The sequence below is a fragment of the Phaethon lepturus genome, unplaced genomic scaffold (assembly GCF_000687285.1).
Source record: "Phaethon lepturus isolate BGI_N335 unplaced genomic scaffold, ASM68728v1 scaffold12634, whole genome shotgun sequence".
Classification (NCBI taxonomy): domain Eukaryota; kingdom Metazoa; phylum Chordata; class Aves; order Phaethontiformes; family Phaethontidae; genus Phaethon; species Phaethon lepturus.
This window is the reverse complement of record NW_010532764.1, coordinates 47,308-62,442: the sequence shown is the minus strand read 5'-3', so window position 1 is coordinate 62,442 and position 15,135 is coordinate 47,308. Positions and strand designations below refer to the sequence as shown.

Here is a 15,135-nt window from a genome sequence, read left to right as displayed (position 1 = left end):
ATCATTTGGTCATCCTTGGAAAACACTCCTGTCAAGTTTCCTGATGACAGAGAATGTGCTGTCTGCATGTCCCAAGCACAGTTAAAACAGACACTTCATTTCTCATCTGAGTTTATCCATATCCAAACATTGGCTTGGGGGCTTTTTTTGCTCCTTAGGAACAGATTATCCTATTCTGGAGCGGGAATCCAGGGATGATTGCTCTCCAAAAGGCAATCCTGGAGCTGCTGTGCTCTGAGCCTGCTGTCCTCAGAAGTCAGAGGAATCCAAAAACACTGTGTACAGCACAGCTGTCTGGGAAGGAGAGATTTTCAATGCCCAATTCTTGAATAGCCCACTCAGTTAATCTTTCTATTTTGTTACTAGGGCTGAAAATCTTAACAGAAAGCTCATTCTTCACAGGCATTGCTATTTTATTTAACATTTTAAGTTATAGGTAATGGCCACTCAGGATTTCAGATCATGTTTAACAGAGGTTCACTGTGGCCTTCTGTAAGCATTTGCATTCACTAGCTTGTGTTTCAAACCCTTTGCACCTCGTCCTTTCCACCATGCACGCCAACCCACGCACCCCCTCAAAGCTGCGTGGGTGCATGTAACCTCCTCTCCCCACCTGCTGCTCCAAAGGAGTCTGTATGTTGCCACAGACCCTCAGCCCTTACTTCATCAGCAACTGAGAATGCTGAAGATACAGGATCAGGACTTTTGCACCTAGATGCTGCGCTGGGCATACACCCAAGAGCTGGACCTCTTCATTGTACCATGTCCTCACTGTGCACTTGCAAGCAACCGCAAACCCAGAAGTAATGAAGGATTAAAGTGCTGCTGTTCCACAAGTAAAGTCCCCCAGGTGAACCCAATGCAATATTCAATTCCACACCCTTTGGCACCATAAACTATTTCCAAGTTGTAGCATCTTATGATTAAACAAAAAAGATCTGGAAACCAATAGATGAGTTTAAATCGCAATAGAAAAAGATTAAATAATCCTTATTGTCTCCCTACTTTCACTTGTTTCTAAAATGGCTAGAATAAAGCACAAATTAATCTTCCTTTAGTAAAAGGATACCTGCTGCAAATGATTGTTCTGCGTCGGTAATGTAAGCTCTTCCTACTGACGGAGAAATCCTGCATTTTCAAAAGTCTAACTCATTCCTCACTGCACCAAGCCCAGGATGTTTACTTTTTCTGCATTTCAATCAGCTGAGTAAATAAAACTAGACTGGTAAATCTCTGTTCCTGCCAGCACAATACTGCTGTGTTAAATCAAGGATTTAATTTAAACATTTCCGCAGATGATTTTTGGAAGTCCTATTTAACCTTTGTTTTCAATTTTCTACCTTACTCTGAGGATTTTTTTATGACTTAAGAAAACCCGCAGGACTGAAACAACAAGCTAATCTGGGGGCTGGGATTAGTCATGTCTCCTTAAATAAAATACATGTGTCGAAGCAAGAAAATGAGCAGATAATCACTTACACCCATATAACATATGGGGAGAGTGGGCTATGTCAACAGTTTGTAAAGAAGGCATATTTTCAAACGGGGCTTCTCAGTTTTGCGCCTGATGCTCCTCGCCCATCATCTTCCCCACCCTAGACCAGACTCCCTAAAAGAGCCCAGACTAGGCTTTGCAAGGTTTTATATAGTAATAACCAACGTTGAGTCTTTGCATTTGGCTCCTACTTTTGGCTTTTAGGTTGCACATTCTCTGATTTATTTCTGTAAGCCTGTGAGCAAGAGACTCTCATAGAAAAATAAAAAACATAAAAATAAAGGAGTACGGTGTGAGTCTTGTTTCAAGTCAGAAACTTGGAAAAACATATACTTTTTTTTTTTTTTTAAACAGGCTGTGTGCCTTTAGTCCTAGACCATTTGTAGCTCCCACAGCAGCCAGCGGGCTGAGGGGGGCTTCTTTTGATAATTTTGTGATTGATTTCTGAAGGTTGCAGTGCAGGACATTTCTGCATTATCCCTATTTATGGGATTTCAGCTTGTGTTCTTGTGAATCTGGCCACAATACCTAAAAACACTCTCTCCTCCATGTTTGGAATAAACACATTTTTTCCAGGGAATTTCAGGTTTTTGCTATAGTGCTTGTTCTGCTGTTGCATAAGATGGGATGGGAGTGGGTTTCCACAAGAGGGAGGAAAGCTTCGACAAAACTACAGTGATTAATACCAGGATTATACTATCTCAAGGCCCCTAATTAATAGTGCCTCTTTAGCAACAAAAGAAGCTCCCAGCTAAGACTCTGGGTCTCTCTGTCTGAAAGAAAGTAAATTTCCAGGATGACTTTCAGGTGGGCTTCTACTGCACTGGATGAGCTTTTCCAAGAAACCCATGACTACAGCTTGACACACTCCTCTTTGAAGAGGTCCCCATGAGTTGTGCTTTCTAAAGAGCATCCAGATGACCTATGACACAAGCCAAACTATAACGTGGCTAAACCAATAACACAATAAAATGGGACAAAAAGAGAAGTGACCTGACAAAGCCCTTTGCCTCCTGCCTTCTTTCTAAGTGGGTCTGCAACTGCACTTGGGAGCTACGGCCGACGCATTGCCCTTCCAAAATAAATAAAATAAAATCTTGTTGCCACATACTGCAGCGCAGAAGAATGTCAGGAAGTCTGCTCTGGCCGGGGGAAATGCTAACAAACCTAACCGCAGCCAGGCAGCACCGGGGGGAGAGGAATTGGGCACCCATGCGAACTTCAAAGGGAAGGTCACGTCGGTAAGGAAGAGAAAGGATGGGTTCTAGTCTCTGCTAGGAGAAAGGAGGTTTCACTCTCTCCCCTCTGGCTACTCGGAGATACCCTGTGTAACTTCAGGCATGGCAGCTGCTCAGCCCTGTTGATGAATCCTTTCAATCTGCTTACAGGACTTGTCTTTTGTTAAGTAAATAACTGCTCTCCCCACCCAATTTTCAACCAGTTTTCCATGTCAGTAACTAACGTGGCCCATATTGTGCACAATAACAGCATACTCCAAAGACAGGACCTCAGATTTCAGTAGATATAGTGAAGAGCACATCTGGATTACCATGAGTGTAGCCCCTCTTTTTTTCCCTTTATTAATGTCATGATGACTCTAATAAGCAGTATTTAAACGGCTGCAGAACGAGCACTGTACTGTCACAAAATGTAAAGCATTTGGTGAGGAGGTTCATCTGAAACCCTCCATTTTGCAGAGAGAATGGGGGTTAAGAATCTGGAAACACATGGATGGTTTGTCATGCTGCAGCATCTGGCACAGATCAATGAAAACCTCATGTGCATGGACCACAAGCAGTCATAGTACATGCCTTGACCACCTGGAAAGGATTTGACGGATGGAAAACTAAAGAACCATGCTGGAATAATTCACAAATAGATGTATTTTCCTTTGTCACATAAGGCTTCCTATAGGAACGTGCATATAAAAAGATTCAGTGTATGCCTGTCTCCAATAGTCTGAGACATTTCACACATCTAACATCTACCCGGCACAATGGAAAAGTGTGAAGGAGAGACTTCGAGCTGCTTGACTCCAGAAATCACTCCACATGGCAGCAACCTCCGGTAAAACAGCCTCACAGCTGCTCTGAAGTATTCCAGCTGGTAACACATCCTCGCGAGGAGCCATCTGCTAGCGAGAGTGCATCAATACCGCATTGATACGCCTGTAGTCTCCACCTCACAGGATATAGATGCAAACTTGAAAGATCTGTCTTCCTTGCAAGCTCGTAAGGGCTGGGGGAATCAATCCTCTGAAAACAATGCCTACCAAGGTACACTTGTTAACAGTGAATCAGCTTGTGCTCACGAGCAATTTCATGCACGCTTCACATCCCACTTACATTCTCAGATGGGCCACGAGCAAGATACGAGTGATATGGGCAGAGCTACAAAACACTAAATGATGCTCCTCACTGCCCATCTCTGCTCACCTATTTGCCGACAAGCTATGAAGAAATGGAAGAACAATGGCCACAGTCCACCTCAAGCTCCCAGAAAGAGACATTGGAAAAGGCTCTGAAGGAAAACCCCCTCCTGCCTTGCGCTGGGCAGGAGCTACACGCACCACTCGAGAGGCAGCCATTTTGGTGGTCTTGTCTGTGTTGCTTTCGGTTCTTTAAAAGGCAGAAGAGATCCCCACCCTGGGTGAATCCTTAAAATTTAAACGTATTGAAGGAAGAAGTCAAACTGAACTTTTCCGAAAGGTCCTAGGTAAAAGCGTGCTATTCTTGGTGATGGTACCTGTTGTGAAACGGGAGCTAGTCTGCCCTCCTGGCATCAGCGGCAGGCACAGAAACTCTTGCAGCTCCGAACAACATATCCCATGTACCTCACATCTTCTCCTGGCTACGTGCCTCAAAAGCAGGACTAGAGCACAAACCTCGCTGTCTCAGCAGCTGCAACCCACTCGATCAGTACAGCACCAACCTCCCATACAGGGAGAATGCTCTCAGCACAGAAGGAAGCACCCACATATGTGGCTACCCCACTTCCCTCCTGAAAATGCTAGGCTAAGCCAGAAAAGTTAACGTGGGTGAAAAATAAACCAACTCTGTACTCATCAAATCTCTTGGTGGGTAACCCCTGGGTAACCAGTGCTCCATCGTGGGAATGTCAGAGTCTCCCATGCTGGCACAATAATACAGGAACTGTTCCTGAAGGTTAGGGAAGTTTATTTTTACAACTTTGCACAGTGCCTACAAATCTTTCAGCCACACAGCATCTGGTTTAGGCACTGCCCTTTGAATGGCTTTTCTGTTGGTGCAATAATTAAAGGTATCCCAGGTGACACCTGATCCCTTATCAAGTTCATTAATTTAAGTGGTGTTATTTGCCTCTCTATTTTCTATACTTCATAATGTATTTCTAACCTTTAAAGTGACATAGGCAAGCACCAGATTGCAGGGGCGCTTATTAACAGCCTATTAAAATATTTTATGGCCTTTATTTTTATGTTGCCATAGGGAATCAAGTATTTTGCTGTTGTTGAACAGGCTCAGGATTTATGTTGCGAGAGCTTCACCACAGCCTAACACAGAGCAGCGCTAGGAAATGAACTGGGAGAACAAACTCCCATTCAGCTCCATGTGTGTCATAAAGCTGTCACATGCAGATGGCAGCAAGGGGCCCTCCAATGCAGGCCCTTGGTTTGGTTTTTTTAATATAAACCGATAAGACAAGATGTAAGGCTCTGGGACCATACTGAGAGCCAAAGGAGGAAGTGTGCATCCTGAGAAACAGATCTGGGTGTCTCTCCTCCAACTGTATAGACCCATGGAGGTAAGCTCAGAAAGTATTCTCCTGGTCACCTGTGAAATAATGTGGTCTGTGGCTTTTTTATTCCAGAGCTTCTGTACCACATCCACATTCTGCAACTGAGTTAGAGTCAATGACTTTGGAAGAAGGCCATGATCTCACCTAGAAGACAACTACAATTTTACCTGGAACATGACCATGAACCTACCTAGAAGTTTTCCAGCGATTGCAAGCCCCTCACATCCCTAGGAAAGCTCCTTCACAGGTGAAAAACTCTGTTGAAAATCTGCACCTTCTGTTGTCCCTTCTCTGTTGAAAATCTGCACCTCCTCCTAACTCAAGCATATCCAATATTGAGAAAACACATGCCTTGGATTCAAAGACTTAACTTTGTCCTGCTTAGGTGTTCAGAAATTACAATCAAATGCCTTCTGAAATTCTTGTTTCGATAAACTTCCTAGGGTGAGCTTGGGGTTTTCCTGAGTTTATATTATGTTTTGCTTATTTTTTCAAGCATAAAAAATGATTTGTAATGAAGCAACACATTTGGAAGGGTACCAGCAACATACTTAAAAGTATTTTAATTGCTTGTGTTTTCAAAACGTTTTAATGAAGTCAAATCAGGAATAGACACTCATCTGCCAAAGAACCTATAAAATATTTTACAATGACATTATAATTGACGTAACTGGTTGTATAAATTCCTGGCATTTTAAACAAAGATACTAGAGATTAGCACAAGCGAGAAACAAGTAGGCAATTATTATTTCTGCTTTAATTATAAGGGCTTTGGTTTGCTGGGTTGTTTTTTTTTCCCAGTTTTTAATTTAAATGTCATATTGCAAGGCTTTCTAGACAGATTTTCTGTGGGTAGCCTTAGAAAGACTGTTTTCAGCAAGCAATCCCATAGCACTAATGCATGACCAGTAGTCATACTAATAAGTGTTGTTAAATGTACCATTCCTTTAATGCCTCATCCAAGACCAAATGAAAGACTATCACACTGGGATCAGTCCTGAACATCCAGGAGGGACTGCTCCTCCAATTTCATCTTATAGCTGGGCGATGGCAAGAGAAACAGAGCAGCCTGCCTGCAACCTGGGCAGAGACAGACACGGCGAATGAGCACCCTGTGAGTCCCTGAGCTCACTGGGGTCTCCTGCATTTGTATGGGCTCTTTCCTCCTAACCCTCAAAGAAGAAGCTGCACCTAAGAAACTAAAATTTCACCCAAAGGACCATACCAAGTCGTGGCACGCCAGTGACATTGCAAGACTTGCCTGCGGGGGAAGATTTAAGGGGGGACTGACCTCGTTTAAATTAAAGACCCATCTGCGAGAGTGGCTCGCGGTGGTAAGAACAATAACTTTCCTGAGAACTGCCCTGCAACTGTGCAATTCTCTCATCTCCTAATGAACTTCCCTTGTGCCTCTTCTCCCGCTCCCACCACAGAAGAGAGTGGAGAGCAAACTTCCAGCCGTGTTGCACAATGCTCTCCTTTCCTGGGTGGGCAGCAAAGTGCTGACTCCCAGCAACTTCCTCCTTCTGAAGTTCACTAGACGGTTTTATTAATTAGCAGGCTCCCCATCTTATCATGCGCTGCACCTGAAATCCTGCTTGTATTTTTGAAGTGAGTAATTAAAGCCAGAGGTAGTTGACTAAACAGGCACTGATGTAAACTAATACTCTATCAATATAATGAAGCAGCTTGCTAGACAGTAAGATGCCCAGACTCAGAAGTTAACTGTGTCCAAGGGCAAAACATGCCTTGGCTGGCAAACATACCTTCTGATGTGGGCACCCCCAGGTAAACCCTTGGTAATTTTGCTGAAACTAATCAGATTCTGGGCAGAATCTGGGTCATTAAATCTGTCAGGGGCCAAAACAAACAGAAAAGAAGTAAGGCTGCCACCCTCAGATCACAGAGTAATAGTAATGATCAACAATTTCAACACCTTCCCTGTAGAGACTGCAATATTTAGCCGGTAATTATCAGGCATGATTTCATTCTACATAACGGGGCTAGGAGGTTACCTGCTTCAAGGTCAGCAAATGTAACTTTGCTTCCTTCATGCAAAATTGAATGGCAAATGCCACCACTGGCAAACAAATCTCAATCAAGACAGTGCTTTATCATCAGACACTTGTTGGTACTTATTAGAAACCACTCTGCAGTGCCGTAACACAAAATATTGCCCCTGCTTACCACTGCTGCCAGCAGAGTTGGTTTCCCTTGTATGCTCCTCAGAGAGGAATGGGGGCATAAACAGCAAAAGACAGGAACAGCAGAGAAAGAAAAAAACCCCAATCACTTACTTGATATTGTCAAGACATCCAGATTCGGGTTTCAATATGGCAGTATGATGAAACATTTTATAGAGAGCGATCCCAAGGAAGATGACATTAAGCTGCAATGGGGGGAAGGAAAAAAAAGGTGTTACATGACATGGCACAACATGATGGTGGGAAAGTCAGCTTCTTCTCTGTAACAGATGAGTTGCTGTAGGAAATTAGCTCGCACTACAGTTTTACAGTGACTGAGTCACAGAAAATTGCCAAGCATTTTGTGAGATGAGCTGGCCTGTAGACTGCAGGACCGGTGATGCCACAGCATTACCAAAGCCGTCGCGCTGCATGCGTTACTGATACGGGGCTGGTTCCAACATCAACTGCAGTGCTTCAAATGACGTTCTGGAAAATTAAAAATATCTGCTGTAACGGCTCCTCTGTGTCTGAGAGGTGTACAGTCGTGAAAAGTCATTCCAAGCACCTTGCTTAGCTGGCCCCATTGTATTAAAGCAAAAAAAGCATCTTTTTGTATGAATAGATCTTTTAAATATGGTGCAACAGGGGAGATGGGCAAGGAAATCATGACTGCTGAAGATGCTTAGTACAATGCAAAGTTGAAAAATAAAAAGGAAAAAGAGTTTGATTTGTTCTGTAAAAGATGTGATGGTGTTTCAATGCCTCGGTGTTAACAAGGCTGCCAATTCCTGGAACAGAGTTCCCTCAAAAGCCCAGACCAGGGTTTGAGACCTAATCAAAAAGGGAAGATATCTTTTTATGAATGAATTGCTTAAGGGGAAAAAAATCAACAGTTGTAGCTGGTGGCGTGGTCCCCTCCCTGATGTGGAAGGCTGCTGAAACAGCCCCCAGTTGCAGGAGAAGCAGGAGAAGCAGGAGAAGCAGGGACAATGTCTGCATTGAAGTGAGAGCGCCTGGTTTGCTGTGTTAGCCAAACTGTAGTCTATTCAAAACAAAGGATGATTTATTTAAGCCATATTGCAGCGATTAAAGTATAAGAAAACTCCAGCTGCCTCTGAAGTTGGGTTCTCTACCTTGTTGCTGTGTTAGCTGATACGCTGGCAACGTGCTAACTGTGAAGTCACACGAGCTTCAGTTTCTGCTGCGGAGGAAAACCCCCCACCACACTTCTCTTCCAGTTTGGATTTTATTTCATTCCCCTCTCCCCAGATTTCCCTTTTTTGCATGATCGATGCAAAGTTTCACTCTGGAATTCAAAAGCTGAGGAGTGGGGGCAGGGTGGCAGAGGGAAGCTATGAGGGGCATCAAAGTAAGAGTTCGGCACTTCTAAATGTCCAACAGTAGAAACCAAACTCTGCAAGCACCCACTCCGAAGCTTCCCGGCCAGTTTTGGTCTGCCAAGAACCTCTCATAATGAGGGTCTAATTGTTTGTGCCAGGTGAGGTCAAAGAAGAACATGCCTTTCTCATATTAATCTGTGTAAATTAAAGATAAAGAGTAAAGGGACAGTAAAAGTTTTATTTCTTGACCTGAGAGATGGAGTAGTTAATTAGGAGTTCTTACCATAATTATCAAGGTCGCTGGTCCTATAAAGCTCCAAATGAAGTAGGTGTCAAGTCGGAGCCAACATCTGTAATGAAACACAAGGGAGAGAAGGCATTCAAGGACTGCACCCAGGACATACATCAAGAGTGAGCGAGTGACAGAGAAGAATGTGAGCTGCAAAACACGCCGGTGGGAGACAGGAAATATTACATTGCTTGTTCATTTAAACGCTGAATTATGTGCCCGATTTCTGACAGCGCTATTGATGGAGTAAGATAATTACCTCTGGAGGAAGCAGGGAGAAAATGGCATAAGACCTAGTTGCTAAGCCTTTCTGCATCTTTTGGAGAAAATCCTTAAAACTGTGGGTTTTTTTAAGGAAGGGGCCCAATGAGCATCCATGGAGCTGCTGCTTTGCTTTAAGCTCCTCTTCCCTCTCTGGCTCTGATGCAGCCTAAGCTGTCTGTCAACTGTCAATGAAATGACATTTCTCCAGCAAGCAAATCAGAGCAAATTTGGTGCAAATAGGAAGCACAATTTGGAGGAAGCAAAAACCTCACAAGAAGGCTGAGGTTTAATTAGGTTCAGAAACTTCCCCTTCAGAGCGTTTTATTTCCCTGAACCTCTGGAGTGTTTTGTTTCCACTAATGTTTCGAGGGTTGCATATGGTCTGCGCTATCACATGAAGCTGATTCATGGCCTAAAAGTAAATTATTAATCGCTTAATTTCAACTGCATTTAATACTCCCCACATTTTTTAAGGCCCCTGGGAAATTACATTTTCATTCCTAGTTCATTCCAGGCGACAGGAAGATAAAATGGAAGTGACTGGTTACAAGACAGAGGAATATAAATTCCAAGAAAGTTTTGCACAATGTTTAAAATAATAATATCTTGTCGTGTTTGCAACGCTGCAAATCACAGCTCTGTTTATACACAGAGGACTAAGAACGCATAAAACCACTCTTATACTAAACATCCGATGGAATTTCATAATTAGGCAGGTGACAGGAACTGTATATATGAATTTATCATGGTGAAAGAGAAAGCAGTTCTCACAAATGACAACTCTAGTGCATGTGCTGAATGTTTTTTCCCTTCCAATGGACTTTGCAACAGGCAGAAAGTTCTGTGCCAGCAGCCCAACAGAAGAGACCAGCAGGAGCCATCTGTGGAGAAAATAAAACATGTCCTGAACCTATCTGACTGGGAGAAGCCAAAATATGAATAAATTTAAAGTTGTAGATAAAGCTTCTCACTTCCATCCCAGACCATAAAAATTTCAGGTCTCGTCAGTCTTGAAGATGTATCAATATATATATGGTCATACCGCTATTTGTCACAAATTAAAATACCGTCACTTCTGTGACCGCCACTCCTGAACTACCTCTGCAGCTGTTCATCCAAAATCTTCATGTGACAGCATCAAAATCTTAATGAGAGAGGCAAACAGAAGCTTTCAGAGTGATTGCAGGGAAATCGTGTTTCCTCTGCGGCTGCTGAAGTTCAAGGTGATTTAGATGCAGCTGGTAATGGAACAACACAAGTGACTAGAAACTGAGTCTGATTTCCTATAGGAAAGGGTTTATGCGATCATGACATCTGTGTATCACCCATAATAACATCTGAAATGTCGCTCAATTGCAACTAGATTTGACAGAGGAACAGAGGTTTCAAGGATAATGAAGTCCCTGTAAAAAGTCCTCCTCTCCATCCCTGAAAAGAGATGTCCACATAGCAGCAGCTCACACATTACATGGCATTTCCGACTTTATACCTACCCCATCCCATAGGAAAAAAATGTAACTTGTGCTTATGCCTCAGCTGCCACGTATAAATCAGGGAATACGCAGCCCTACAACTCCTTTCTACTGATAATGAGAGTGCTGGAGTCTGAGAGAGGACTCAGAGGGTTGCGTTTGTTTTTCTTTTTAATTAAAACATTTTGAACTTTTTTTCCAGTTTAATATTCAAAACATCCCCCAGCCCCTGCTGCACAGGATTCAGGAGCACAGTATATTTTAATTGCCAAGCAACCTAGTTTTCCTTCAGCACAAAGAGCAAGCTGGCTCTTGGAAAGCCCAGGGAAGAGAAAAGACATAAACCCTCTCTTTATTCCTTAAAGCATGATGGCCAGCCGTATGGTCATATCTGACACAGCTGGTTTTGACTATATAGAGATTGGGACAGGGAGAAAATTGGTGAAAGCTGAAATACAGCACGAGGCAAAAACTGTGCCAGGCTGAGCAAAGAAGCACGAAGCAACTATTTTCCAGCCAGCCAAAGGATGAAATTTCCCATCCCTTTCCCCTAAAAAAATCTGTCTCCTTGGTTGTGGAGCACAATTCAGTGACAAGATATGGATGCTGTAGATGGGAAACAGCTGAGGAGCCAGGTCTTGCCATCAGGATAAGTGAGGGACAGGCATGGAGCAAAAGAGTCCCCTTCCAACAACAGACAGCTTCATCTAAGCAAGAGTACAGCTTGCAAAAACCAGAAAAGGCTTTTTTTTTGCCTCTCTGCATGCTTTAAAGAACGTGATGTCATTTTTTATTTGTTTGAATAAAAAAATCACCTTTCTATGAAACCATGTATGACACTCAGTCTTGGGTGACTAAACGTAAAGCTGCAGGACTGCCTCAAATCTGCAGAGGGAATTTAAAAAGATGGGTTTTTTTGCGGTCATCAGGAAGAGATGCAACTTTGAACCCGGTTAAGTCATGCCTCATTAAAAATGCAAATTAAGACCAAAACATCAAAACACGGGCATCCCGCCAATTGTGTTGAGGAACTGTAAATTGCTAATCAGACAAGTACCACACTGAGCTTTTCTTCCCTTAAAAGACAAAAACCCATACGCACAATGAGCGGCTAAATGAGCTCCTCGAAACAAGGAAGCAATCAGGCGACTCACTTCCCAAAGTTGCTAATCTTGGGCTGCTGAGTTACTTCTGACCCCCCATGCGCAGCTGTGCTGTGAACACCGACTTGCTGCATTGCAAGTTTAGACTCCGCTGCCATTAAGCAAACGAGCCGCTTCAGGGCACAGTACGAGGCAGAGCGGATTATCCGAAAGTCTGTGGATGCAGGGAATGCTGCTCAAAACCCCATTGCTTCTTCCAAGAGTCACACCAGTATATTCAGTGCTCATAACGAGCTCCGTGGTGCTGCTTTCCTTTACTTTTTAATTTCCTTCTTTTCCGCAGTGACAAGTCGCTATATTCACCTAAAGCTTCTCCCAAGTAATAAAGACTACAAAGAGTTTACTCTATTTTCTGCATGAAGAGAAATCATATACTAAACTACCCCTGGTGTGCATTAAATATAACCAATAAACAATCATTAGCTGCCATTGGACCATAAAATTTGAAGAGCCCTAAACATATCATGTTGTTCAAGGGAGTTCAGTGGTTTGTTTCACATGGCTATACAGCCTCCTTGTCTGGGTGCGGTAATGGGATATGTATGCACAAGACATGCCTTTCAAGGGTGCAATATAGGTTCTGCTTAATGCAGTCCAGGGTCCAAATTGCTCATGCTTCCTCCTCCAAATACCTGGCACGAACGCTGAAAATAAAACAAGTTCAGTGGAGCCACCCAAGACAGACCGTATTGTTTAGAAGCTATTTTCTGAGCAACATTAACATGCATAAAATGTCAGCGGCTGGCTGATGGACTCGGAGGCTGTGTACATACACTGGGCTTTCATTTTGCTTTCTGACAGCTGGATTGCTTACCATGTATATCCTGCTTTATAGCATACCAAAAGGGGGAAGAAGGGGGGGGAGGAAACAATAGAGAGATTCCTGTCATGATGAATTTGATCACCAGTGGATGAATATACCTACCAGTACGTTTTCTAAAATATATTGAACCATTCAAAGCATAGCTGTTTTCCTCTGAGATTTGTAAGAGGCGTTGATATGAAACCCAGGACAGTATGGCAATATGGAATAGCTTCTTGCTGTCAATTTTGGATGGCCTGCTACTTGAGTAAGTCCTCTCAAAGGGAGGCTGCTAAAGTCTTAATCCAGCTTTTAATGAATTTTAGACATGAGCTATTTTCAAACACTAACAACAACTGCAAATGCTATTTTCCCTCTGCATTTCGCAGCACTTGCCCACCACAATGCCTGATAGCAGATTCGGCCAGGAGATAGATGAATTTGGTTAACATGGAGGACAAGACCGATGTAACTTTTAAAAACTGCAATCCCAGTATCTTCTTTTTTGCAGCAAAACTTGAGACGTGGCCATTTAAGACTCAGCAGCTGAAGACTTCATCTGTAAGAAAAGGTCGCTTGGAAATTCATGTAAGCATCGGCAGAATCTCTTTGGCAATGTTGGGAGACCACACTGTCTGCAGTGGGGCTTCCTGCTTTTCACCTTTACTTCAGAAATTACAATGAGAACAAGGTGACAGGCAACATTTCTGATTTATTTGGGGGAAAGGGCCAAACATGGCTCAGTTTACTCACATGAATAGTCCCTGCTGGCCTGAATGGGATGATCTTTTAATGCAATCGCTACTCTGCTGCTTGGTTATAAAAGCAAATTAATCTCCTGATATGAGTGGTTTGAACTGCTCGTAAGCAAAAAAGTAGTAAAAGGAGAAGAATCAATTCCAATCCTTGGAATAATTAAGTGTAAGAGAATATCTTTACTGCGCAGCTACTAGGATGCCAGTATGAATACTAGGACATGGGACGCTTTAGAAAATAACAAGCACCCAGTGATGAGCAAAGAAACAGAGAGATGAACAACTGCCTGTTCCTGGCTATGTAATCTGGGCATGTGTTAACAGGAGGGTTGGATTTAGAAAGGAAAATGAAATAAAGAAAACCTACATTGGGTGACTAAGCAAATCATTCTGAGATGTATGAATGGTGGCACCAAATGCCAGGCAAAAAACAAATAACACTAACAGCTCCATAAGTCCTGCTTAAACAAATGCAATAAATAATGGAGGGAGGCAAGTAATATATTCCAGAGGATGTTTTACAAAACCCAGCAAAGCCAAGCAACTTCTTGCAATCAAATTATGTATGCCTGGCATATAGTTCACTACAAATTCTAATCAGTTCTACCCTTCTAATAACATTATACAGAAAAATACATCATCATCCATCAACCAGATGGAGCATGATAGTTATACAAAACATATTGTATTTTTTTTATTTTCCACTATGAGAATGTGATAAAATTGTGCACTCTGGAATTAGAGATTATAAATAAATATTTTAGGCTCTGCAAATATCTGTAAATATTTATTTGCAAAATATTATATATACATGTTTAATCATTAAAAATGCTACTTTATGCTGTGGGAGGGAGGGAGAGAGATTTTACTGGCACAGACATAGGACTGCTGCCTCCTCAACATAAAGATAGCAAAGTTTTCTTGTTTGCCTCCAGCAAATTTAAGCCAAACTTCCTCTCTGTACCTTCCATGCCATGGAAATATTTGGGCACCCAAGGTCTGTTGGGAAAAGGCAGCATATCCCATGGAATATGTTTGCTTCACTGTGCTTCAGAAAGGTCCATATATTCATTTAATGGGAGCAGAAACATTTCAGCAATGCAAAACTGCCATGGTGCTTTATGGGAGCTGTGGTTAGGTGCCATATGTTCCCACTCTCTACAGCCAGCCTGGCATGTGGTGCTATCTCCCACAACCTACTTTGGTACTCAGGCTGTCCCTACAGAGCATCATGAGGGACTTTGCAAAGATGAGGGCGGATGCAAATCGACTGCTGTCTCACATCCAAAGTGATACTCTGGGCTTGGGAATGTCCTTTTACTACAAGGGAACGAAGTCAGACATTTTCAGCACCTGACAGTTATAGAGCACTGTAAGAGAACACGGTCCTAGCTTTTATTGCAAACTAGCTGCAGTACTGGGTTTTCTTGGTAGGTTGTCCAAAACATTGAGAGAAAAGTCAAAAGGATTGCTCTTGTGCTCCAAGCCCTGCAACGGTAATACTCCAGAAGTCACAGGGTGAACAGTGTGGAATGCAGCCACTAAAAAAACAGACTGGACTGTGAACTGGACCAGTGCGGGAACAGATGTGC

The 15,135-nt window shown here is 42.8% G+C and overlaps 1 protein-coding gene across 1 annotated transcript in view; it reads right to left on the bottom strand.

Annotated features, from left to right (window-relative positions):
- Positions 1–15,135, bottom strand: part of LPHN3 (latrophilin 3) — a gene marked incomplete at both ends in the record, with an annotated part of 80,629 nt that overhangs the window by 18,371 nt on the left and 47,123 nt on the right. Inside the window, 2 exons of the mRNA XM_010284955.1 lie at positions 7,570–7,661; positions 9,082–9,148. Of these exons, the coding sequence (XP_010283257.1) occupies positions 7,570–7,661; positions 9,082–9,148 (159 nt within the window). The remainder of the gene's footprint in view (positions 1–7,569; positions 7,662–9,081; positions 9,149–15,135) is intronic.